At 42.2% G+C, this 27,033-nt stretch overlaps 1 protein-coding gene and 1 pseudogene across 14 annotated transcripts in view; both read right to left on the reverse strand.

Annotated features, from left to right (window-relative positions):
- Positions 1–851: 851 nt before the first annotated feature.
- On the reverse strand, positions 852–2,424 carry LOC139797598 (uncharacterized; annotated as a pseudogene).
- The window catches only part of HDAC4 (histone deacetylase 4), a 258,653-nt gene continuing 232,539 nt past the window's right edge, over positions 920–27,033 (reverse strand). For all 14 annotated transcript variants that reach the window (XM_071747136.1, XM_071747134.1, XM_071747132.1 and 11 more), the window contains 6 exons: positions 25,819–25,916; positions 17,334–17,452; positions 15,460–15,593; positions 8,604–8,688; positions 6,717–6,858; positions 920–6,224 (listed from right to left, as the gene is read on the reverse strand). In XM_071747136.1, coding sequence (XP_071603237.1) covers positions 6,185–6,224; positions 6,717–6,858; positions 8,604–8,688; positions 15,460–15,593; positions 17,334–17,452; positions 25,819–25,916 — 618 coding nt within the window. In that variant the 3' untranslated portion in view covers positions 920–6,184. The remainder of the gene's footprint in view (positions 6,225–6,716; positions 6,859–8,603; positions 8,689–15,459; positions 15,594–17,333; positions 17,453–25,818; positions 25,917–27,033) is intronic.

A 27,033-nucleotide genomic window follows, 5' to 3' on the forward strand; every position in this document is an offset into this window, starting at 1 on the left:
TTGGAAGTGTTCAAGGCAAGGTTGGAGGAGGCTTGGAGCAACCTGGTCTGGTGGGAGGTGTCCCTGCCCATGGCAGGGGGTTGGAACTGGATCATCTCCGAAGTCCCTCCCAACCTAAAGCAGTCTGGGATTCTATGGTATAGAGACTAGATGAGAATCACATCTGAATGACTTGAAAGAAAAAGGTTGGGTCTACTTAACCTATCTGAACTTCAAGGTATCACTGAGCCCCTCTGTTGAGCCACAGACAATGCAAGCAAGTGTGAAGGATGCTCTGATGGGGCACAGATCCGTGGGTTTGTGGGAGAACCTTCTATGTGGCCTAGGCAGAGCTGAAGCAGACAATGAGTCACAGAAACAGGACTTACAGTGCAAGGGAAACATCTCTGACACACCACACCCTGGTTCACAGGAACCATGTGAAATGTCAGCAAGGACCTCTGGGACTCACATCTTGCTCCCTCCAGAACCAGCTTAAGGTCCATACCCATCCGCTGTCTTCAGAGTGTTCAGGCCAGAGTGGAGGAAAGCACCAACTCCCTGGGGCAGAACAGAGTCACACACAAAACATCAGTTTTTTCTTCCATTGATTTTCCTGGTTTTCACTCACTGATGGCTTTTGAGGGAAATTCAGATTTCTTGCTCTTAATTCAGTTTCAGTGGGACTTTTTAACCATTCTGATACTCCTGCATGCAAGCACACATCAACACACATCTCAGAGCAGCAAGGAAGCAGGACAGAAGCTCTCACAATTGTCCTACCATGTCCATTCCAACACACACATGGATATCTTCTTGACTAAAAACCCACTTTGATGCTAAGACCCCGTTCCACAACACCAAGAAACTGTTTAAAGCGGATGAAATACATCACACTGAAGGCAACAGAGGAAAAGAAGATCAGCAACAGAAACCAGAGTGGTACTATAATTAATTTTTTTCTTTTTATTTACACCACAAGAATAACAAGTTGTCATAATGTGGTACAAAATACTGGACTCCTAATAAAGTTGAAATTGAAGTTGGTACTGTCAGAGAAAGACACCATTGGCCAGTTAAAAAAAAAAAAAAAAAAAAAAAAAGAGGAAAAAAAAACCCAAACAAAACCAACAACAACAAAACCCAAACAAAGAAAAACAAGAATGAGAAAAATATTCCAACTCTACCAAGTAATAGAAAGGACCATCAGAAAATCTAGCACAAAGAATGCTACCATCACTTAAAGTAGGGTCCATACAATAAGAGTGAAATTGTGTCTAAATTACAGCGTAAACCGGTAGCTGCTACCAATGGTGACGTCATACTGAGCATGTATAGGTATAAAGTAGAATATAATATAGTTACAACTTTTTGATACTACATATCTGTAATAAGCTCTTGGGTGAATAATGTTTCAACCCCCCCCCCCCACTTTTATATATATATTATATATATAAGTTTGTCATCCTCATAAATTGGAAAATAGCGCCTCCACTATGGAGCACAGAAAAGTGTTAATTTATTTTCTTTCAATAGGATACTTTTTCATCAATATCAAAGACAAAGAGAAGATGAGCTGAGAACGAGCTCAACTTCGTGACAAAGAAGAAACATGTTTTCCTTTTGATGTAAAGTCTCGTTTTAAACCACAGTGTTGCACAGTACACGACTGTTTAAAGTGAAACCCAGCAATAATACATCATGGAAAAGTAATTTTAAAAAAGTTAACGCAGCTGTGCTGAAGAGTTAAAACTCTTTAAAGTCCTCGTCATTCATCTCCTTAGAATTAACAACTCCATGTGTTGACAAAGGGTTACATCCAACCTCCCCACCCAGCCAAGAAATCCAACCAAAAATACCAACCCAAATTAAAAGTTAAAGAAATAATAAAATAATGACACAGGCAGTTTACTTTGTGTGTTCTGTGTAGTTTCCCTAAAAACACTGTTTCCACATAAATACAATAAACTCTATTATTGGTAAGTCACAAGTGCTAGATAAATGTCTTTTTTTTTGTTTTTTTTATTTCTTAAAATGAGAAATGTTTAAGTAGTCCTTTTTTATTTACTCTCTCTCTCTCTTTTTTTTTTTTTTTTTTTTAACAATAAAAAGCACAATTCCTTATCAAGTTCAGTAAGACGCAAAAAAATGTTCCCACTCTCCTTCCTTTGTGTGTAGCTGTGTGGGTGTGTGTGTGGGTGCACGTGTGGGTGACAACAACATCCCAACCTTTAGTCTCCGCAAATGCCACGAGAGGAAAAAAAACCCCAACAAACAAACAAACAAATAAAATAAAAAAAAAACAAACAAAAAAAACCAAACCCAAAAAACAACCCAAAAAAACCCAAAACCACGTTTTTTTTTTCTTTTTCTGTTTTCAAAGCTGCCAAGTTTGGCGTGCAAAATCTGTATACAATATAAAGACATGCCAACCTTACAGACCATGCAACCTCAAGGTGTAGGAAACTTAAAAAAATATATTCATATATATTTATATATATATTTATATATATCAATGCCCATAAAAGATGTGGGCCCAAAAAAGTTTACAAAAGGAAGAATGGAATGAATACATGACTGTGACTAATAAAAAAAGGAATGTTTTGTATCGAAAATAAAAAAAAAAAAAAAAAAGAAACAAAAAAAACCCTCAAAAAACTCCAATGCTTTACTTGTGTACTGCAAACTGGGCCTCACTTCTCTGTAAAGAGGATTTAAAGATGCTCTTTTCTTTCCAAGCAGGTATAAAGGATGCCCTGGGCAGCGCTGAGCTGGGATGCAGGAGCAGCGCTGCCAGCGCAGCCACCTTACGGCAAAGTCATCCGAAATGAAGAAGCTAATGGCTCAAAAAGGTGAAAAAAATCCCCTGGGGAGCCCCCAAATGAGGGCTCTTTCTCCCCTCTCAGCACCCGCACCGTCCCCAAAGAGCATCCTGATCTCACCCAAGGAGGGAGCACTGCAGCAGAACAATTCCACATCGCCGGGAGTTTGGAGAAGACAGGCTCTGACGTCTTGGGGAAAAAAAAAAAATTAATCTTTCCATCCCTGGAAAAAAAGCTGAGTGAAAACAATGGAAAGAAATGAAGGCAGCATCCTGACAAGCTCCTCCAATTTTTAAAAAGAAACCGGCTGAGCACAGCCAGGCAGAGGCTCTCGGGGACACAAAAAAGAAGAGAAAAAGCTTTGCCACAACGAAGAGGAGAAATACAAAAACCCACCAGGGAAGAGCTGACAACAGGAACAATCGTGTAAACGTGGTTACTGCCCACAGTGTGTACATGGTGAATGGAAACATTAAAGTCAGTCACCAGATTTGGCAGCCAGATTCATTTTGGATCACAGCAGCAAAGTGGTTGGTTGAAAAAAAAAATAAAAGTAAGAAAAACAAACCACAACATCTGCAGGTATGTTGTGTTTTTACACAGGGAGATTATTTTTAGAATACACTAAGGATGGTCCTACGTGACCAAAGCTATTTGTAATTTCAACACGTACTTGAGTTTGCAAAACTCAAATACAGTAGTGTCTGGTTTCTAAATTGCATTATAAACTGAGGAATAAAAAAAACCAAAAAGCCTCTTGCATTTGCTCACACATATGATTATGTTTCAACTTCCTCCTGCGAGTGAGTCCTGAATGGAATGAAAACGGCCGCTTCGAGAACTGGAAAAAAAGAAGTTACTGGAAGCGACCCCTGTCAGTTGTCATTACAACAGAATAAAATAAGAATAATAATTAAGAAAAAGCTACCCTTGGTTGTTGGGATGAGGGGCGTGTGCTATCCTACACTGCTGTAAGAAGGCACCCGTGTCAATCCGTTTTCCTCGGAGCTGCTCGAGCTCTTCACGGCAGACCTCCGGTCCTTCTCCCACCACCCTCCGCAGGAGGTCACAGCCGAGGCTGAAGGTCCGCAACAACCTCCTTGGGGGGGTTGGAAAAAAAAATAAAAAAGCCTTCAGGAAAAGTTCTCCAACGCTACCAGCGATGGGAAGAAAAGGAGAGAAAGAGAGAGGGTGAAAGAGGAGGTGGGGAGGTGCGTGTGCGTGTCTGCGCGTCCGTCTGTCCGGCTGAGAGAAAAATGCCAGCTGTCCCACCAGTGTCCCACCAGCCTTCCCAAGGGTGGGCAGCTGCTGCTGTCACCGGAATCTTCACGAAGGACGGAGACATCGCCCATTGGAATACTACTATGTTGAAGGTAAGAAAATTCCTTATTTTCTTTACACAGCTACTATAACAGAATGAAGGAAATATACAGCCGGCGGTAGCATTATACAAAAGAGCTCATCGCGTTCCCTCCTCCTCACTAAAAAATGCACCCTTCCTGAAAAATAAACTCTGACAATCTGCCACGGTTCCTTATGCCTGCAGAAAGCTGCTCACTGTACAAAAGACTTCAGGAAAAAAAGAGGGGGAAAAAAAATTAAAAGGGAAAAAAAAATAATAAAGAAAGTAACATTCAAGCAAGAAAAGAGAATAGTAGAAGGAAGAAAGGTTTAGACACTATTGCCGTTCGGAAACGAAACCTGCCAAATAGAAAATAAATGTCAGAGTCACACAAACAAGGCTTCTTTAGGGTTTCATGAAACATCAATATAAAAATTAACAGCAAATTCATAGTCTTTGCTATAAAAAACTCATTTTTTTCTTTTTGTTAGAAAAGGATCACAACTAAAAACCTTAAATTAAAATACAAATGTTTAGGGTAGTTGCCCAGTGGCTAACGTGTTGGCTTTCTGAAAAACTTTCCAACTTGTCATCTCAAAGTCCTCGAGTTTCAACCTGGATCCTTTTCCAAAAGCACCTTTGACATTCCAATTTGCAAATCTGTCCCTAGGGAGCTTCCAATGGCTACTGTTATAGTATGCATTTATTACATATATTTTTTCTATAAATGCATCATAAATATTTTTAATCAGTAATTCATAAGAATCCCATTTCTAAGCTTGGAATACATTTGGAATATACATTATACACATATATATATTTATACCTAACAATTTAAGCAATATCTCATGCTAGTTGCTTTTAATAAAAAGCATTCCAGTCTTAAACCTGCATTTGTGTCTAATACATGCTTCAACAACCAAATTGGTAAATTCAATTATTAGATAGTGTAGAAGAGAGAAAACATTTGAAAATTTGCTTTTAAAAATGGTTGAATTTCAAAGACCCAACAGTATTTGCCACCTCTTTTGGCAACTACCTTAATTTTTTTTTCAATATTTTTTTTTTCATTTTTTTTCCAGAAACAGCAATGAAAGAAAACAAAACAAATCCAAACTTGTAGACAGTTTTTGGAGACGCTCTGTTCAGCTGATGCCTGCTTCCCACCAACATGCCAGCACAAGCCAAAAAATCTTCCTTCCTGATGGCAGTTCTTGGCTTTCCCAACCAGAGGAAAAATATTCACGAACTGCTGTGTTCTTTATCGTTATTTTTTTTTTAAATTTATTTATTTGTTTATTTTTACTTAAGGCATTGTTCCTCAAACTTCAGAAAATCCAGCTGCACCAAATCCATCAATTAAAAAAAAAGGCACAAACTCATCTTCAGATGGCTTTGGAGACAATAAAGCTGACTCCATCTGGGCTACCATTTCCCCCCTTCTCTTTCCCTTTCCTTTAGATGCAAGATGAGTCCCTCTTTCCCTGTCCCTCCCCATTAAAAATACACCATCTCCCATTGTTCTGGTTTCGACAAGAATGTCGTTGACTCACAGGCAGGCAAGAGCCATTGAAAAAATCCAAGAAATGAAACTACAAGATGGGTCGAGTGGTTCAAGCGGAGATTGCTGAATTGTGGGTAATCAAATCGTAAGCACCAGTTTTACATTAAGGTTTGTTTGCTTTATTTTCGTATGTGTTGATGAATCTTTGATTTTTATTTTTTGTATTTTTTTTTTTTTGGCAACTCTGCCAAAGACTTCGTGGGCGTCGTTCCCCGTTCCACTCCCAGTGAGGATGAGAGGAAGAGTGCCCATTGTGTCAGTCTGCTCTTCACTGGCATTTTTTTTTTCAGCAAATATATACTGTAGACGCATATATATATGGAGAGATGTTTTTCGTTTGCTTTGTTTTACACCTGGTTGTCCTTCCATATTCTGGAAAAAACCATGACAGGACGCAGGAGTAACAAGAGAAAGCTTCTTGGCAGAGCTTCAAGACAAAGACAAACAAACAGGAGAACTCCAGCTTGAAGGTGAATGCTACAGGGGAGGTTCCTCTTCCATGGGTTCATCATCAGGTCTGAGCCATTTCACCACCAGGCATGATGGGAAGGGAGGGAAGAAAGAAAACAGGGTTGAGCATGACAGAGTCAGATGATTTGTGGAGCCAAGTCTCATGCCTTATGTTCCCATCACCTTCCTACCCAGGCAGTTGTGCTCACCTGGAATCAAATCCTGCCACCCAGAAGGCTTTTCAAACAATCTGTTTTCACTGCACTTGTACAGCGTTAACATTTTTTTGCACTAAAATCAACTTCTTCTCATGGTCCAAAACCATGCTCAGCTCCTGCTGGAGCAGCCACAGTGTGCACCATTCTAATGTCACACAGGGACTTCACGGCACTGCAGTTCTCCTGCAGTCCAGGAGGTCTTTAAGCAAACCCAAAGAGGACAGAAGATGTGGGGAATGTGTGTGAAATGGTTAAATAGAGAGGATTAACTCAGAAGGCTACCCACCGTGGCCTGGGCAGACTCCAAGATGTGATGATAAAAGGTAAGGAAAGCAACTCACCTCTTCTCAGCTGGCTTCACGCCCACTGACAGAGATGCCATGGCTGTTACTGTCTCTGCCTCCTCGTTCTCACATTTCTGTGCTTCAACCAAGGAGTACCCCACAGTGGAGGCGTAACGCTGGAGTGAATGCCAGTATTTGCCTGGGGAGAGAAGAGGTCACTAGGGCACCTGCACCAGGACAAGTCCAGCACCACCTTCCTGTTTTCCCATACCCAGCAGATGGCTGAGACCTGCCTGGGGGAAGACTCATCAGACCTAGAGAATCATAGAATCATTTTGCCTGGAAAAGAGCTTGAAAATCAAGTCCAACCATTAACCCATCACTGCTAATCCACGTCCTCAGCACCACATCTGCACTGCTCTTTAATCCCTTCAGGGATGGTGACTCCACAATTGCCATGGGCAGCCTGTGCCAAGGCCTGACAACCCTTTTGAAGGAGAAATTGTTTCTAATATCCAATCTAAACCTCCCCTGGCACAACTTGAGGCCATTTACTCTTGTCCTGTTACTTGGCAGAAGAGACCATCTTCCCCCTTGCTCCAACCTCCTTTTGAGAGGGTCTCCTTTTCTCCAGGCTAAACACTCCCAAGTTCCCTCCACCACTCCCCACAAGACTTGTGTTCCAGACCTTTCCCCAGCTCCATTGCCCTTCTCTGGACATGCTCCAGCCCCTCAATGTCCTTCTTGTCCTGAGGACACTAAAACTGACCCCAGCATTCAAGGTGTGACGTCACCAGCACTGAGCAGAGGGGGACAATCCCTGCCCTGGTCCTGCTGGCCACAGTATTGCTGATACTAGCCAGAATGCTGTTGGCTTTCTTGGCCACCTGGGCACACCCGGGCTCATACTGAACTGCTGTTGACCAATGCCCCCCAATCCTTTTCCACTGGGCACTTTTCAGTCACTCTCCCCCAAGCCTAGAGCATTGCCTGGGATTGTTGTGACCCATGGGCAGAACCCAACACAACACACAACCTTCATTTGTACTCCCTCTCACTTGAACGACCATCTTGAGGTCCTGCAGAGGAAGCTGAGGGTGGAAGTGGGAACAATGCCAAGGGAACAGTATTAATAGATGGTACTGCTTTTCTGCTGTGTCTTGAAAAGCTTAAGGACATATCTTAAGGACACACAGGATATCAAACCATGGCTGAATCCCTGTCTGCCTGGCAACAAAAGACATCTTCTCCTTTGGATAGGGAAGAAAGGGGGGAGGTGGAAACTGGATGTTTCCAAGGACTTATGCATAACAAGTGCTGAAGGTGAGGATCCAAACCGCACATGCAAAGCATCTCTGCCACGGTGAAAGGTGGCAGTCAGATGTGCAAAAGCAAGAACATCTCCTTTTTTACTTTGGAACCACCAGAATCTTTTAGACCTAAGGAAAACCAAGTGAGGGGGAAGGAGGCACTCCAGATTTGGAGTGGACATCTGCATTCAGTTCCTAACTATCACATTCTTGCTAAGGTTTTGTAGGAAGCAATACATAATAAATAATAATAATAATAAATTGTAAGCAATACACCTCCGACTAGAGCAAACTGTGTAAGTCGTATCTGCTTTTTATGTCTTCAGTTTGCACGAGAAACACCCTTTTTCAGTGAAAAGAGCTTTGGAGGGAGACAATAAAGAATGTCCTCTTGAACCCCAAGCAGGACACACCAATTTTGCTTATACCCAAGAAAACACAGCAAAGCCTTAAAAGCAAGAACCTGTACAGTGAGACCAGCAGATGGGGAGAAGGGACCTGTTTTCAAACATCTTGCCTTCTCCTGTTCTGGACAGCAGATCCGAGGTTCTTACTCAAAGCCCCTTTCAATTTGCTGCAGTTATTTTAAGGGAAAAAAAAAACCCAAAACCTATCTGGGTGAATCCATACTCACTGTGTATCTCGATTACTTTCTCCATTGAATGCACCGCGTTAGCGTTTGCTCTCTGTTGGAAAACCTTATCTGGAAGAGGGTCAAGCTGGAAAGAGAGAGGAAGACCAAAGAAATAAAATCTCAAGTTAGAGACCAGGCATTAAGCATGATTTAGAATCACAGAGTACATTGGGTTGGAAGGGACCTTTAACGGTCTTCTAGTGCAATTCCCCTGCCGTGAACAGGGACATCTCTAACTAGATCAGGATGCTCAGAGCCCCATTAAGGGGACTTTGAATTTCTCAAGGAATGGGGACTCCACCACCTCTCTGGGCATCATGTCCCAGTGTTTCACCATCCTCAGAGAAAACAACCTCTTCCTAATATCTGATCTAAATCTCCCCTGCTCTAGTTTAAGACCATTTAGCAAGTGGCTCTGCCATATCAAGCCTCTACTCTCGTCCCCTGGTTCTTGTTATCCACTTTCAGTTAAATATCCAAAATACACAGTTTTTTGGTTTGTGATACTGAGCACAGCTTCCTCCAGCCTGATGCTACTCCACGCACACAAAGGTGCAGCTCCACCTGATTCAGCAACCACAAAGCACAGGAGCTGCCTGCCTGCAGCCACTGATGGAGACTATGAAGAGGCACTATTACAGACAAGAAAAATAAGACAAGTGATGCTGGACTGCTTTTGCAAAGGTCTTTTTAAACTATTGCTTGGATCTACCTTCTTTTGTTTTTTGTTTTGTTGGTTTTTTTTTTTTGTTTTTTTTTTTTGCAAAGTTTTCAGTACTGAAAAATAAAAGGGACCTAAAATATGGTAACATTCAGTCTTCTGGTTTTCATCTAATGTAGCTCTTTAATTCTTCTAAATACCTATTTCAATGCATGTATTAACACACAGATGAAAAAGTCTGTACCCCAAGAGTAAATAGCTTAATCTTGGCACTAAGAAACAGCAAAATACTGCTTTAAAGCCACACTCTCATGACTATACTTTCAGTGAGTGATGCTTCCTACCACCCATAGCAGAGCAGCATCACGTCTTTGTGCTAATCTTTAAAAAAGGTTGCCTTGAAGTTACCAGTAAAGCTCATAATGGGGTATTAAAAATCAGGTTTTTTGATGCTAGCTTCTTTACTTTGCACTTTATGCCAAAGGTGACAGCAAGAACATGCTGCTGGCATTGAGATTTTAAGTTGAAAGATGACACAGAAAGCCTCCCAAAAATACTCAATGAAAATACACATAACATGCAGGTATTTTTTCTGTATTTTACATGCAAATGGCATGTAGAGGATCTCTGGTTTGCTCCAAGATATATCCCATCCTCCCAGTGGCAGCACTGCCTTCATTACCAGCCTTTAACCACAATAAAATATCAAAGCACACTTAACAAGGAACATGGAAAAATTGAAGAATCTTTGTTTTGCTAGAGAGAGATGAATTAGGAAATTCCATTCTAAAAAAGTTCCTTCAAGTCCTCTCTCCAGTTATTCACAGAATCACAGGCTGGTTTGGGTTGGAAGGGACCATAAAGATCACATAGTTCTAGGCCTCTTGCCACGGGCAGGGACACCTCCCACTACACCACACCAGGTTGCTCCAAGCCCCATCCAGCCTGGCCTTCATCACTTCCAGGGATGAGGCAGCCACAACTTCTCTGGGCAACCTGGGCCAGTGTCTCACCACCCTCACAGCAAAGAATTTCTTCCTAATATCCAACCTAAATCTCGCCTCTTTCAGCTTGAAACCATTCCCCCTTGTGCTGTCACTCCATGTACATGTAAAAAGTTCCTTCCCAGCTTTCCTGTAGGCTTCTGTATTCCTCTAAGTTCCCCTCCAGCAACAGCAGAGCAAAGCTCCATTTATGAAACCCAGAAGGGCAGTACAATGGCAGTGGAGTTGCCTTGCAGGACTATAATGGCAAAGTGCTGGTTTGAATGCAGTTCCCCCAGCAAATCTGCAAAACAAGCTATCCCAGAAAAGAGGTGATTTTGCCATATCTCTGTTAGAGGTCTTGGAGATGCCAGCTATACCCATAAAGAAACACCACACACCTCTTCCCCAACCCCCACAGTGCTGGCTACCAGTGGCAGCATAAACCACTGAGCCCGTACTTTGATTGGTACGACTGTTTTAGATGAAGAAAGAAAATCATTACTGGGATTTTTTTGTGGTTTTTTCCTGAAGAGCTAATGAAGACTCCAAGTTACATTTGTGTGGCTTCTGCCATCCTTTGGAAATGGCAGCAGCACAGTGACACTGCACAGGCACAGCTCTGACAGCAGGTGAGAGAAAATAATGCAAAATTATTACATAACAATTATTATATAATATAGATCTTATATTGTTACTAGTAATTATTAGATAATAATATCAAAAAGGTCTTCCAAGAAAAGGAGATGAGGTTATTTGCTGCCAACAGGTAACACTAGGGACAGTATTGGTTTCCTCTGGCACAGCAGGAGCATCTGATTTGTGGGTAAGGATGCCCGAGTGGAGCATCTCTACTTGGCTCACATACTTGGCCAAGAGCTTGGATTTGATTCACATGACCAAGACTTCCTACAACCAACTGAACACTCAGGAAGAAACCTTCCTCTTCTTAATTTATTTCCCGCTATGCTTGGTTCTTCAAAAAGAACGTGAATTCAGCACTGGCCTCAAAAGTTGGGTATCAAAACCAAAGAGATGTTAATTGTGGCTGAAAAGAAGTAGTCAAGGCTCATCCAGAGATATTCCCCAGCAAATCAGGCACAGTTTTATAGTTATAAAAATTCTACAGCAAAGTTTAACTGCAACTTCTGTTCAAAGCCAAGAGAAGCTCCAGCCAAGAGATCTGCTCTTGCGACTACATAGCAGCCATCTGATAGGTGCTGCATGAGGACTATAAATTGTTCCATTCCAGATTAATGATTACAAATTGTGCTTTTTATGAATCCTCCAGTGTAAAAATAATTCTGTCCTAAAGTGGTTTCTGCATGACATTAAGTGGGGGCAAAAGAAATTCCTGGACCAATCTTTAACTAAGAGCTTTCTACCTCTTCTCAGTTGATATAGATATAAAGCACACAACATCAGGCAGCCTGGGCACATGTGTGTTATTTTGCAGATGAATTCTTTCCATTGCATGCTCCTCCTCCTGAAATAACACTCACAGACACCAGCCTCACCCATCACACTCCTGGAAATGGAAGGAAATACTTCTGGGCACTGGACAAAGGTTTTAAGCAACTACTTATTGTCACCTTCTTGTTTACTTGGGATGTCCTGGGTCTGACACTGGACTATGCTACTTCTACGTGAAAAATGAGAAAGCATTTGTAGCAGTGAGAGGAAGTACTGCTGAGCTCCAGGACCAGGTCTCCCAGCACATACTTCCCATCCCTCTTCCCCCTGCTAGCAGGGCCCATGACACTGGAGATTCAGGCACGGTGCTGGCATGAATGTGACAGGGAATGCCATGGAAGCCCCAGAGTTTAAACAGCAACACTGCTCTCTGGAACAGACAGATCATAAAAGGCCTCTGCCATGGGGCAGAACTGCTTTGAAGAGTAAAGGCTGGAGATGCCCAAGTGAACAGCTTTGCATGGATGATGCTCAAGTCAGTAGCTGTGCAGGGATGATGCCCAACTGAGCAGTTCTGCACAGATGATGCCCAAGTAAGGAGCTTCCTGGCTCCTCTGCCCTGCAGCGCTGCTGGCACGCTGCTGTCAGGGGGTGCTCTCAGGAATGGAGGAGAGGCACAGTGGCTTCCTGATCTAAATCCTCATCAGCAGATATTCCCTGCATCCTTCTTCAACTGAAGCCACGTTTTGCACAAATGAATTTGTAACTAAAGGAACGTAGGTACATTTTTCAAGCGACCTTTTCAAGCGCCTCATTTCACATTAAAATAATCTGCTGCGAAGCTCAAGCTCTGTTTTAATTTCCTGGACAGTCAGGATCAAGCTGGCTCTTGCCTTTGCCTAATGCTTTTTCTGAAGCGGGAGTTTTGATCTCCACTGGGGAAGGCAGACGCTTTGGGGAATGGCTCCATTCCCCTCATTTCCTACCATTTCCCAGCCCCACTCCTCTGCCAGGGAACCTCCCCGCGGCCCCACAGCTGCCGGGCCCGGTGCACGCGCGCGGAATCGCCCGACACGCTGTACATCAACCCACATCAAAGGGCCATGGGACAGAGCAACAGCAGTTCCCACCAACTTCCTTGCATTAAAAAGGTTTTCTAAACGACCTTGATAAAACTCGTGTTTCCTGCTTTTTGATGTGCAAGTCGGGGTATCTGCAGAGCCTTACAGCCCACCTAGGAAAAGTGAGAACAGGTCCATCTTGAAGTATTTTGAAGTGCCTTATAGCTGTGATGCAGCGATTCTAAAATAAAATACTGGAAGTTTTTTTTACCTTTAAGTATCAATATTCACTTTGCTAAAAGAAACCACCCGTGCACCTGACAACACCAAAGCTATCAGGACTGCCAAGATCTCCCCAGAGCCTCACACTCCTAAACATGTTTGTGGCTTGGATCAGATGCTTTATCACATGCAGAGCTTTGCACTATGTTGTGGTCATCAGCCTGCATCCCAGGAACATGTCAAACAACACCCTTTGTGTGTCATTTCCTCTGTCTTCTCTTCAAAGTGCATCTTGCCAGAAGAGCCAGCTGCACCCAATGCTGGAAGGAGCTGGAGGGACTGTCTGGTGACAGCAGTGCCGTCCACTGAAGTGAGACAGGTCCTGCAGTAACAATTCCATTGCTTCCATGCTGGTGTGGTAGCTGGCTCCTGAATTTCTGGCTGTTCCAAAAGGCTGAACACAGCCATGCTGAGAGCCTTATCAGAACTGCTTGGCCAAGCACAAGGAGTAGATGCTCTATGGATGCTTGGAGATGGGATGCTGGATGACTGAAGCAGCTGCTTTTGATGAATCCCAGCTCGTTTATCTCTTGGTTAGTGATGTTTCCCCAGGTAGTGTTACCCTTTGTGTGGAGATACTGCAAGACAGTGCACTCCTCCAAAAGGCTGTTAGTCAAACACAGCTGATCTGCACCTCCCAGCATATCCAACATCCCAGAGCTGAGAAAGGCTGATGGTCACAGAACTGCAACTCTAAGTTAGAGCAAGTCTGCTCACAGTGGCTCACCACCAATCCCCAGAAGTCAGCTCACACTGGAGGAAGATCCAGAGCTGAAACACTGCATGTTTTCTCCTTTCTGTGGTGCTGCACCTTCAGGTGTTGACCACATGTCCTCCCTCAGCTCCTGCCCCAAGGGATTCTTCAGCAAAAAGGGGTGATGAAGGACCCCAGGTGTGCTTTCCAACGCAGGTGGAAGTTTTAGGAGAAACCTTCTTCCTTTACCATTTGACAGGGATCCACGTTTCTCTTTGTGATAGAGGAAACTGCTTTCAGAGGACTGTTCCGTCAGAGAGCATCTCAGCAGCCTCCTTGTGGCCTCTTGTGTTACTCTTACTGTGGCCTTTTGAGATTTGCTCCTTTCCACAGGGTACTCAGGGCAAACTCTTCATTAAAGAAGCAGCATAAAAAAAAAATCAAACACATAGCCAAGCCATTAATGATGCCCAAAGTTTCAGAACCACTCCCAAATCACTGTGATTGCTTTTCTCCAAAGCTGAAACTTTTAGGTATATCTTGCATAAGGGATCACACTTGACTATTTTTCTAGCTCATGCTATCAATCCTCAGTGATTGATTTGAAGAGCTCCAGAGCCCCAGCTACACCAGGACACCTGCAGCAGACACTGAGCCCAGGGTTGCAGGCTCAGCAAGCACCTGCTTCTCTGAGCAGGGTGGAAAATCCATGCAAGGCACTTTTGTAGTCTACTGCACCTGTCCAGATCTCAACCATTAGGGCTGTACATGGAGAACGTGTGTTCAAAAAAGACCAAAGAAGAAGGAAGAGAGAGGTCTGACCCAAACTAACCACTTACTCATACACGAACAAATAACAGAGAAATGAGCCTCTTGAACAGAAGTGTTTGCAAAGGTACAGCCACAGTAAACGGGCAAGAGCTCCAGTCTGATTTTTGCTACTGACAACTGATTTCTGTATTTCCTTCCTGCTGCATTTCTGTAGTACACAATCCTGAACTCTCTGAGCCCGAAGACATGTCAAATGCCACCCACTCCCAACTATTAATTACCAGTCACATTAAAATGCAGGTGTGAGCTGCACATTTGGTGCTGGCTACAACAGATGGTGATAGCCAGGCTGCTAAGAGGATGGGCATGGGAAACACATATAATTTTTTCCTTAATGCCACTGGCAGTAAAAGTAAAAGTGGAAAAAAAGGCAAAAAAGCTTAAATATCTAATGTTTCCTGTGTGGGAAAATACCCTGACCTCCCAAGAACCTAAAATCAAGGGTGTGCTTCTCTGTCTTGCTCTTATATTGCAATGGGCCTTTCAAGCCAACTTCTGTGATACAGCTGAGGCTTTTCCAACACAGCAATGTGCAGAAGACAGAAAATATGACAGAAAAAAATACAATTGAAAACAATGTCAAGCAAAATGCCCAATGCAGCAGGAGCAGGCTGTAGTACTGGAGAGGAGGTCTGTAAAGAGAAAGCTTGGACAACAACTTCAGAAAGAAATTGAATCAGTTACTTTCCAAAGAGCACAAAGCAAGCAATTTGAATAAAGAATAAACCCTAATTCAGTTCTTGGCTATTTCAGTCCTTGTAACACAGACTGCCAAACACAGGCAGTTTTTAAACAAAATAAGCATGCGCTCTTTACATCACCATTTGTCAAAAGGATCCAGGACAATTAGAAAAATTAGGTGGATTGACTGTTTTGGAAGATGAGACACCCAAATTCAAGGGGGGGGTTGAGGCTTTGCCTATCTCTGTACCTCATTTCCCAGCAAAGCAGAAACACACGCTTCAGAGGCATCACAAATGGCTGTCAGGTCGTGGCCTCCTTCAAGGGCCAAGACAACGCGACCCCCGGCCAGGCCCATCAGCTGCTTCGTCAGGTACCCGAAGCCTGTAATGAGGGAAAGAGGAAATGCAGGAGAAGGGCAAAGGTTGCGGCTGGAATCAGGCTCCTGGCAAAGGATCAAAGAATTACAGAAAGGAATTACATCATATTAAAAAACCACAAGGGATCTGAAAGGACTCAACGCATAACACAAGCCAGGTTGGATTTTAATACTCTCACTGCAGAATTCCAGCCACGGTTCCCCACTGGACCGGCTCGGGCAGTGGGGGTGGATCTGTATCTGCCCCACCAGTGCTTTGCTGGGATTTATCCCAGGTGAGAGGCACCCCCATCCCTCCCTGCAACCCCACAGCACCCTGCATTCAACATAGCAGCAAATATCTCCTTCAGAGAGAAGGAAAGAGCGTGGCAGAAGGTGCCCATATGCCCTGCTTTGGAAGATGCAAAGTCAGTGCAGTCGTGGGGGAGGGAGGACGAGAAGAGGAAATCCATAAAATTGCTGCTGGTGCTTTCAGTTGCGATAGCAGCACCAAAGTGCCCCAGAGATATTTGACATCTAGTTCTTAACAGACGTTTCTTCCCCTATATAATATGCTATAAAAATTCCTGGGGCACCTGGGACTTTGATCATATGACACACAATACATTTCTACTCTTTAAACAAAACAGAACCAAGTTGCAAGGATATAAAAAAATGTGTCCTCAAAGCAACCTTCCCCCTTAAAAAAAAAAAGCCAAAACAACAGCCCAATAATGAACAAAAAAACCTCAAATCAAAAAAATACAAAGAAAATCCAGGGCATTTCTACCCTCCATCCATGCTCCCTGCTTTCTGTTTTGCAGGGACCCCCACAAGCATCTTCACAAACTGGCAAATTAACAGCCAGAAAAAAGATTCATGGCTGAGCCCAGAACCAGTTTTTGCAAGAATAGTAGAGCACAGGAAATTTGACAAGCAGATAAACAAGACCTTCTAGTTACAAAGTGTTTCTGGATAACTTAAATAACTTGTCTCTTGTAAATTTATTTCACTTTATTCTTATGTAAAGTTTATAGGTTCAGCTACCTTACAAGGTTCTTAAGTTCACTGTAGAGAAGAAGTTTCCTGGCTTAAACAAACTCTTAAAAAATAATAATAAAATCCTTTTGCAAGAAAAAAACATCATCTCAATTGACTTAAATGAAACAGTGCCAGAAAAATCCAGCATAACCAAGGGGGGTATGTGGGCACGAGGGGGGATTTCAATGCATCTCCTGTGCAATGAAAAATGTCACAGATCCAAAGCAAAAAAGAGGCTCTAGTGGACTTGTATAATTGCTTAAAAGGTGGAGAACAAAAATATTCAGCTCAAGTTTTTAACAAAGTATCCTGAAAGAGGAAATGGACTTCTCCCACCCTCCAGAGCAAGGCTCACTGTTTACATTTAGCATTGCCTCTTTCTGCAATTTTACATTAAACCCAGCATAACTCTGATGCTGCAGCTGTCTTCTGTAGAGATGTGACTACAAATGACCTAGTAACTTCCTTACATAATTTATTTGCACTCAAAAGTGAAATATGCAATGCTTCAAAAACACTAAGGCTTCAGTCAGATGAAAATACGTAGGGTCCAGTGAAAAAAAATATGAAAATTCAAAGAAAAAGGCTGAAAAGTGTGATTGAAATGAAAGATCTTTAAATAGACCCCAAAATGTAAAAACTGCAAACACTGTACTTTAGTCCCTGTGACAGCAGCACTTTAACAGCCAGCTTTGGATCTCTGGTCTTATGACTCTGAAACTTACATTTTGCTGATAGATTATATCCTCCAAGAGGTGTGGGATGGCCTTCCACTGCATCGAAACCAGATGACACCAGCACAACATCTGGGGCAAATTCATTGGCAATGGGCATTACTACCGTTCTGTAACAAAAATTGAACAGACACATTACTTTGGCTCTTGAACAAAGGCAGGAACACTCAAACCATCTTGAACAAACCTGTTACAAAGCCTTGCATTATTATTCCACGGTAGCGAAGCCCATCTCCTCTTTTCTTAGAAGATCAGAGCCTGTCCAGCAGAACACCTTGCATCACCACACAGTATCATTTTAAAGTCTACCTCCCATTATTTTTTTCAGTGAGGTCTATTAATTCTTCCATCAACAGCTTCACATTTTGTCAAGGGAAATAAGTTGTTGTATGTTGTGTTTCCCATTTCTGATCATATCTTGCTTGACTTAGAGCACAAGGAGATAAAGAGAAAATAAGAGGGCACCTGGCACATGATGCAAAACCACCTGGGAAACCTGTTCGATGGCAACCTCAGTTTGGGGCACTTGTCCCCATGTTCTCCTTCCAAATACCTGCTTTAGCCTTCGCAGCATCTGCAAAGCAGTTTACTTTCTCCTTGCTGCACTTCTCAATTGCTGTAACAAAAGGCTGAATATGTTGCATGGAGCAAGAAGGTTTAACATGCAAGTACCCCCCACCTTCCCCAAACACATCTCTTTGAACTCTGGTTCCCCATCCACTGATACTTTGTTTACTAAAAAAAGGACTGAGTTGCTCAGTATTGATAAACCACTGCCTGTTAAGGTTGGTATTTAAATTAATGAGGAAGTTGTTGAGGAGTCTGAAACAGACTTGTTGACACTAGTCTGCTGCTGAGGAGCCACACAGCAAAAGGCCTTTCCCCTCTGTTTTCTCTTTGATGCACTAAATTTCTGTTCAAAACCAAGGTTTGAGGTTGCAAACACCCCAATGCCCACATCAAGATCCCAACTAAGCAAAACCGGAAAGCTGAGCAGAGCAACGAATTGCTTCTTGGTCTAAGAGCTTCAGCACAAACACGGCAGAGCTGATGTTACAGAAAAGAAGTCTAAGAAGGGAGCTTCTAAATAAGCATAACGCAGACAGCCACAATCTTTTCTGATGAAGAAAGCCCATTGCAAGCACTCTTGGATTAACACCTTTTCAGTTCATGCTGGGAACCCACGTGCATGGACTTCAAATTAATTTTGAAATTTTTGGTCGGGCATGGATAACTGCAGGACATGGTGTAACACGGAGGGATGCGGAGCATTGTAAACCTTCATTTCAAGGCCCTTTATATGAAGCAATGTTTTCCAATTTATATTCTTTATTTCCATCATAAAAGTACACCCTGAATCTGGGATGCATCCCTGGGGCAGCCTGACCACTACCGTCCCCTGCTCGTACTGTAATGAGTTATTTCCCTGATCCTCATGTTAGGAACAGCCACTGGCAAACTTAACTTTCTAACACGTGAACTGAAGTTATTCACAAAACAAAGCACAAGCCTGTTAATATCTTTGTGCAGATGAGAACTTCCCTTTTATTGAGTACATTTGTTATGTGATGTGCTGAAAAACAGAGCCCAGGAAAGTCTGTTTGGTGTTGAGATTGCTCAAGCGCTATTAAGACACCCATAAACATTTACATATTTTGCTACAACAATGCTGAACAGCCACAAGACACCTTCTAGCATCAGTGACTTGTGTTAGCCCCAAAACTGATCTGAGCTCATGCCATGTCACCCCCCATGGAGTCTTATTTTATTTTATTTTATTTTTAGTATTAGCATCCACCACAGGATGAGATGCTTCCAGTGTTGGTCAAAGCCATCAAGCAGTTTCCATCACCAGCACTGAGCAGTCAGGCAGGGACACCCACTGCTGGTCTGGTCAAAGCACTCACACACTAAGCTGTCAAAAAAAAAAAAGCCTTTTACATTTAATTTTTAGCCAATTAATTGCCACAGTAACCTAACAGCCTCCTGCAATCTTCCTGCCTGCCAGTCTCCACACAGAGGCATGGAAATCTACACAGGAAGGGTCTTATTTTCTTCTCACTATTACAAAATCCAAAAGAGGAATTTTAATTTTTTTTTTCCTCCAATGGCATGATTGCTGTATATGTTTTGTCCTCAGGGATTAAACAAGAAAGACAGTTTCTGTTGATGACTTAACAGTTGACAAAACTCTGTTTGGTGGAACCCACAGAGGTTTTAAGGAAAAACCACCTCCTTCACAAAGGACTAAAGCAGCAGTTTCGAAGCAAGAGCATATGGCAGAAGGTTTTTTTTCCCCCCTCCCCTGAGCTTTGATGTCCTGCTGAGCTCTTTAATTTTTAACTGAAAGAAAACTGCTAAAATCATCAGATTTTTTTTTTTTTTTCCTTTTTGGCTTCCCCCCAGAGTTATGATCCCACAGGAGCTGCTAGTACCTCAACTGATGTGCAGGACCACCCATAGCTGGTGGCAGAACAGACCCAAACCTGCACCCCCAAGCTGTGGCTGTGGTCTGTCAGCACCCAGGAACCCACTCAACCCTGAACTGGTATGGATTTTGTGGCTGAAAACTGACAGCATGTCTGCTGATGCCCCAGCACTGATGTACCCAAGGAAGGGAGACAGCCAGGACACTGCTGGTGATGCTTGGTCAAAGGTCTCCGGGTGGTGACAGTGGTTCAAAGGTACCCACTAGTGGCACAGCCACCACGTGGGCAGCACCAAAGCACCGAGAGGTAACCATCAACCCTGCCTGTGCAAATTTTAGGAGAGAAAAAGCAGCGGTTCCTGGGTAAAAGTTAATCAATTGGTATTTGCCAAGAGTTAGAAGCTGTTTTGAGGCTGTCCAGAGTCTTCTATGGTGCAGGATGGGGTGGCCTGACAGCTGCAACTGGTTACCCCAGCAAGTATCTTTATTTCTGAGCAATTCCTAGTGCACAGGAAATTTTCCTGAGGTCTCCCAGAGATACAAGAAACATGTGTCATCCAAGAGGTGCTGGGAGGACAGACAGATAGTCTGTGTCCATGGGATGGGTGCCACGAGCCTGTCCTGGGAGCCATGTGTCTTTGGGGCAGCTGCAGGAGAAGTGCAACATGAGAGTGTCTGCATAAATAACCTCATGATGCTTTTGGCACCTTGACCATCACAAATCCATCCAAACCCAAGAGCACTCTCAAATCTGGGCTTGAGCCCTTTTCTCCTAATTCTAGCATGACACAAGTACTCCAAATCTGCAGTCCCTGACCTATGTTGATGCTCCCCATGTACATAGCCAGCTACATCTCTGGCCATAAAAAATTGATCAAGGAGGATCCTCCTTGCCTCTCAACACTCCCTCATTTTTTCCTTTTTAATTGTAAAAGAAAAAAAAATAATATATAAATTAATAAGACTCACATGAAAATTTAAATCCAAGCAAACAAATTGCTTTCACACAATGCATTTCTGAGTTCTCATCTGTGGGCAGCATTTCAGGCACATGTAACCCACTCTTTTGGGTTTTAATTTTTCTTGTCCACAGATGAGTCCTTTGCTCTGAGCCATCATGGCAAAGCTAAATCCCCATGAGAAAGCAACAATTAAAGTGCAAACAATCCTATGGCTTTGCCCTGGTGAAGATACTACAAAAAAAGCCAGAAAATCAGAAAGCCAGAAATTCAAATTGCTATCAAATGTGAGTAGTTTTGGCTGGAACTGCTTCTTTTAACTTATGTCTGCAGAGTTATTCACTGAGGAATGAAAGGGTTTGTAACACTGAATATTCATTAAAGCCATGTAGTATTTTTAAAATTATCTTGTCCTTAAATTTCCTACACTTTAGAGTTGTTTTGCTTTCTTAAAAAAAAAAAGTAAATCCTTTCATTTGACTCTGATACAGCCAAGCTGAACAGTTATGCATTAATTGATACTGATGGCTGCAAATAGTAAAAACTACTGATTGAGTTCTCATAATCTGGGGGAGACAGAAAAAAACCCCAAATAATTTTAATATATATTTTCCAGAAGAATGAACAATATTTAGTCTGCTACTAGCAAATTCACCAATTAAACGCCTCATAAATGACAAGAAGGTTAAACAATCCCACAGAGAATTTTTTTTTTTTTTATGCTCAATTGCAGCAAACACATCGGTGAAACTTAGAAGGCAGAGCACTTTTTTTCAGAGTAATTTTCCAGTTGTTTGCCATATGTATATCTACATATATATCCATCCATATCTATATATATGGAAATGTTATCCACTGCTCCTAGGGCTAATCAGCCCCCTGAAGACTCTGGTCTTTGTTTCTCCAAGCAGCCATCTCCATGGTTATTTACTATGTCAAAAGGGATTAGAAGCTTGGGGACAAAATGAGCATTGGGAGAGCATGAAATCTAAAATACAGAAAAAACAATTCTAGGGAAAAAATCAACTCCCACCCCCCACACCTTATTCACTCTTGAAAAGGTTTATGGATTGAAGCAAAACCAAAATTCCCCCTCTTAACTGGCTCCTGAACTCATTTAATGCTTTCTGAGAAAGGCAGGAGGAGGGGAGAGCTTTCAAATGCAATCCTGGCTCTTGCTTCTGGTTGAGGTGTTTTAAATAAAAATAAAACTAACACGGAATCAAGCTTTATATGGAATTATAATTGCAGAAGAGACCTTACAGCAGGGGAAAAAATGTATGAGACAACATGACTGCTAGAATCATCAGGAAAACTTTCTCTAGGGTAAATTCAGAGGAAAATTGTGGGTAATATACTCCACTTTCACTAAGTATCTGTTCTCATGTAATAGGGAACTAGTCGCAGTCTTTGCTTTTTATTCTGGAGGTCTCCTAGCCAGGTTTGCACTCTGCTTTTGAAAATGAGGATTTATAGGAGCAAACATGATTTCTGCTCGTGTAACAAGTTAGGGCAAAACAGACTCCCTTCAAAAAAAAAAAAAAAAAAAAACCAACACAAAACACAACACAAAACCGAAAACCCCGAATTTTACAACTGTTTGTTTCTATAACTACAAAATAGCAGCAGTGAATACCAATAGCATTTTGATGAGTTAAGGACTTTGAAAATTATATGGCCTGCATTTTTCACATTAGAGTTTAATACATTTCTGCCTGATCTGTGAAATTGGTATTGCCCACATAGTTCGGGGGTGAGTTCAGCCCTGGGACCTTTGCCCAGTGAGCAGTCAGCTAAATTATAATGTCCCGCTGGCTCGGGCAGGCAGAGCTGCTGCTATGATGGACAGAAGGAGCTCCAAGCTCCCAGCAATCCCCCAAAATCCCTTCTGCACAACTTAGTAGTGACCAGGGTGACCTCACCCTGCTCCCCCTTCCCTGCCCCACAAAAAATAATGATACACATAATAATATCACCCCAACCTCGAGATGGGGCTGGTGATTGCAGCTCTCTGTTACGAAGACAGCAAACGGCAAAGTGAACGGCGAGGCTGCTCCCTGCTCTGCATTTCTAACTCTTGATCTCACTTGTGAAAGGGCTGAGTGGCATCACCAAACACACAGGGGTCAGGGCACTCTGACCCAGAGCTGCAGTGTAAGAGGAGGAGCCAATACAGAGAGAAATGCAGGAGAAATACCATCAATGAAAGTTATCCTCCTCTCCTTGGAAAGAGTAAAACCAACAGGTTTGCAGTGCAGGGATGATAACTCATCAGGATTCACTTATACACTCATCAGAAGACTAATTTATGAGGACAATTATCTCAGTTATTATTTCATTAGAGGACACGCTTTTATCAAAACTATAGACCAACTCATCCTGAAACAGAACCTTCAAGAAAGATGAAAAGTATGTTGTTTATTTTTCTTCTGGTTGTTTTAGGTAGTGAAATGGCTTTCTTCACTAAAAGCAGACAAGCATTTAAAGAGTTAAGGCTTAAAAAGAAAAAAAAAAAAAAAAAGAAAAAAGAAGTATATCAGTATCTTTGCCTAGCTCAAAGGATTTCCACTGATTCCTCTACAGACTTCAAAGCCTCACAGTTTGGCATTTGGACTGGTTTGAATTAAAGCTCAGTTCTCCACTGCGAGTTTCCAAGTTCATGGTGAAAATGCCTGCTGCTTCTGGAGTTCATTATGGCCAATTTTCTTATCTTTTATTCATCTTAGGTTTGAACCCCAGCAAATGCAACGTGGCATTCGATGGGGTGGAATAACAAGGTGCTGCCTTGAAGGCATGCATTGTCTCAAGGGGCTAACACAAGAAAAGAAGAAAAAAAAAAAAAAAGAAAAGAAGAAAAAAAGAAGGGATATATGACCCATTCCCTTCACTTTCTAACTCTCAAGAGACTATAAATTGCAAACTTCAAAGAGTTATTTTACATTAAAATCAACAGAAAGATTCAAGGGGCAAAAAAAAAAATGTTTTTCAAAGAAGCTGGTTAAGATTTAAAAAGGTCACTTGATAATGTATTATCATGACCAAACTTGGCATAAGATTAAAAAAGCCTTCCAATTTAACTTACTGTCTGAAGGTGCAGACCTGGGGCAGACCACGGGAGGTGCTACTTAGCAGGACACATCCCAGAATCCCAATACCCCAAAGAAGAGCTGTGACCAGCTCCAAATATCTTCAAATAGCTACAGTCCCTGGGCAAAAAGAAACCCACTCCTATTAAGGAGTGGCTAGCAAAGGGCTCACTGTGCAGACTGATTAATTTTCCAGGAGCCTTGTAACTCAATTAATATTTAATAGCAAGTATGTCTTGAGCTACAGGTTCTCTTCATAATGAGGAAATCAGTCTTGTTGACTGCTGGGATAAACAGACTTCCATTCTGGAAGAAAGTGCTGCTTTCCTTGCAAGAGGAATAATACATGGAGATAAATGACAGTTATTTGACAAGATGCTATTTTAAATTGTATACATTCTTTGAAGGTTTTTTAATGGCAGGCTCTAGAGTAAAAGCTCTTCTTTCTCAGTATAAAGAAATATAAATACCCATACATGGGGAAGAACAGAAAATAACACTCCCAGATTTAATGCTATTCATTGAAGGCGATATTCCATCTGCCTGCCACCAGAAATTTGTATCCCATATTTTGGCAAGCGTGTCTCCCTGAATTTATGTGAGGTGGTCGCCAGAAGCTCACTAAATCTGGTTTAAGGACAGAAAACCAATTCAATGCATAGTTTTAAAAAAGATGCCAGCTGGAGAGGGTGGACTCACAGCACAGGGGGAGGGAGGAGGTGGAACAGGACAGTCCCTAAAAAAAATAAAGCCTATATATCTGGAGGTCAGAGAATTGTATCAGTTCTCTCATGAAAAGTATCAAAAAGGAAAGTATGGTCTAGCTCTGGCTCCTGTTCATTACTGCATTACCTACATGTTTTCCTGCACCCAGAGATCAGCCTTTGTTTCACCTCGTTCTTCTGTTATTTCTATAGATAATTTCAATTCCTTCTTTTTTCTGTTCTTTGTAGCTCTAGGAGGTAAATGCATCACTCCAGCCTTCCAGCAAGTCCCCAGAGCAGCTATGATGTACCCTTGGGGTATTCTGCCCTTAGCTGCTCAGAGCAGCAAGGTGATGTTCAGCCCATAGTCTTGCAGTGCTCACACAGTGACACAGCTCAGAGAGACCACAACCTGGGTGTGCATCACCAGAGATCAGTTTACGTGTGTTTTGCTTCACACATCCCTTCTATGATGGTGATATGAGGACAAAAGCAAGGCTCAGATCAAATGGTTCAGTGCAGGTCCCTTCCCTGTGATCCCCAGGTACCCCATGCTTCTGTGAGCAGTACAATAAAACAAGTGGCTTCATCCCCTGCTCTATTTGCGGACTCAAACAATGCCAATTTTTTGGAGCATGCTTGAATGTGCTTGTATTACCCCGTACAGCAGTTTATATCTGTTAAGAGATAGTTACATTTTTATTCACAGCACACAACATGCTGCTTCTGGGAAGAAACCAGAACTCAGCAAGGAAAGCACAAAATCTATGGTTCAGTTGTTTCAATTTTCAGTTGGTTGCAGCAGGCACAGTCAATATTTTGGGTGAATCAAGACAATAATAAAATCTAAAGCTTATCAGATATAGCTTTGGAGCAGCTGCACACTTAAGTCTGAACTCACAATGAGTTGTTAAAAAGCTTTTCTGGGCTCTCCTTCCCATCCAGGTGGGCTTACTCATAGAAATACTCAGCTCAAAGAAGTAAAAAGATTTTTAGCCAAAACCAGAAGAGCTTATTCATATGAGTAGTCATGTTAAATTGATGCACCATTCAGTGCTGAGCAGTGAGTATGTCAATCCCCTGATGACACAGACTCATTTCTTATAGTTGGCAATATGCTATTTACTCAGTTCAGCTTTATTTTTATTGTGGTACTCCAAAAGTAACTGCAGCTGGTTGTAAATATTGTCTTTCTAAACTTAAGAAGAGAGAAACTCATGATTAAGAAGGGCTGCACAAGAAAAAAGAAACCCAGTTTAGGTGAAAAATTTGCTTGTAAAAGGAAAGCTTCAATATTACCTGAAAGCAGTTAAGTATTCGGTGTCTCCCATGGGTGGATCAAGGCCTCCAGTAAAGGCCATGTTGACATTGAAACCAACTCCAGCTCCTGTGCCAACCTATAAAAGGGAGATGGTACTTTTAATCACAGACATGGAAACAGCAAAGTCTGGCAACACATCACTGCTGTTTTAACACTCTTCCACTTGCCTATGGATTTTGATTCAATAGCTTGGTGGTAGTGAGAGTAATTTTTCACATTAAAGTGACCTAGTACCCAGAAAGTGAAAATAAAGCTCCTCCACGTTCTGATCTTCACAGGAGCTGTATTTGACTGCAGCTCACTCAAAAAACACCTCTTCACCAACTGGACCCTCTTTCTCTTGCAGGAGAGATGTTACATGCAATACCTATAATTTCATTTTCATTTTTATTCAGGTGTGTGGTTTATATGTCAACACAGATGCAACTGGGTGTTTTAATCAGAGCGAGCTCTCCCTCTGCTGGGGAAAACTGTGATTCACAGAGAGATTTTCACTGCTCAAGGGACACATGGGCAGTTAATGTAAATCCCCATCCTTGCATGTACTGCCAGCGTGCCCACCTGCACTGACTGCAAACAAACAAGAAAGGGAAAAACTGAAAACTAAACCAGGGCTTTCTAGCAGCTCGTTTGCCAAGAAGTAGGGACATGTTTTCTCCACCTGGATTGAAACCCAACTCACCCAGGCTGACACCCAGCTGCCTGTGTTCAGTCCCTTCATCAAGAAGGGACGTTGTAGTTGCCTTGTAGCAAGGAGCCAGGCGGTATCTGCTGCCACCAGTCAGGCAGCTCTGCAAAGGGCTCCTACACACACAGCTTAGTTTTGTGAGATTTTTTGTTTGGTTGGTTTTGGGGTTTTGTGCGTTTTTTTTTTTTTTTTTTTTTTTAAGTTGCTACATATTAAAAAAAATATAAAAATTAAAGCTAATGTGCTATACAAAACAGGGATAACTCAGGCTAGATAAAGCTGCAGGGTTTTAATGCATATTCCTTATAATGGTGCAAATATTGCTAGAAAAACACAGGGGCTCATCCATCCATCCACAGAGGGGTTTTTCGCTATCTATGGCTTTAATTAAATTTATTTTGTATTCTTTGTTTTTATTCAGTCTGAAATGACACATCTAAATACCACTTTGAACAGTAAATAGGGAGCGAATAGTGCAATCTCGTGACTATGTATTTTGTAAAAC

The sequence above is a fragment of the Heliangelus exortis genome, chromosome 6 (genome assembly GCF_036169615.1).
Source record: "Heliangelus exortis chromosome 6, bHelExo1.hap1, whole genome shotgun sequence".
Lineage (NCBI taxonomy): Eukaryota > Metazoa > Chordata > Aves > Apodiformes > Trochilidae > Heliangelus > Heliangelus exortis.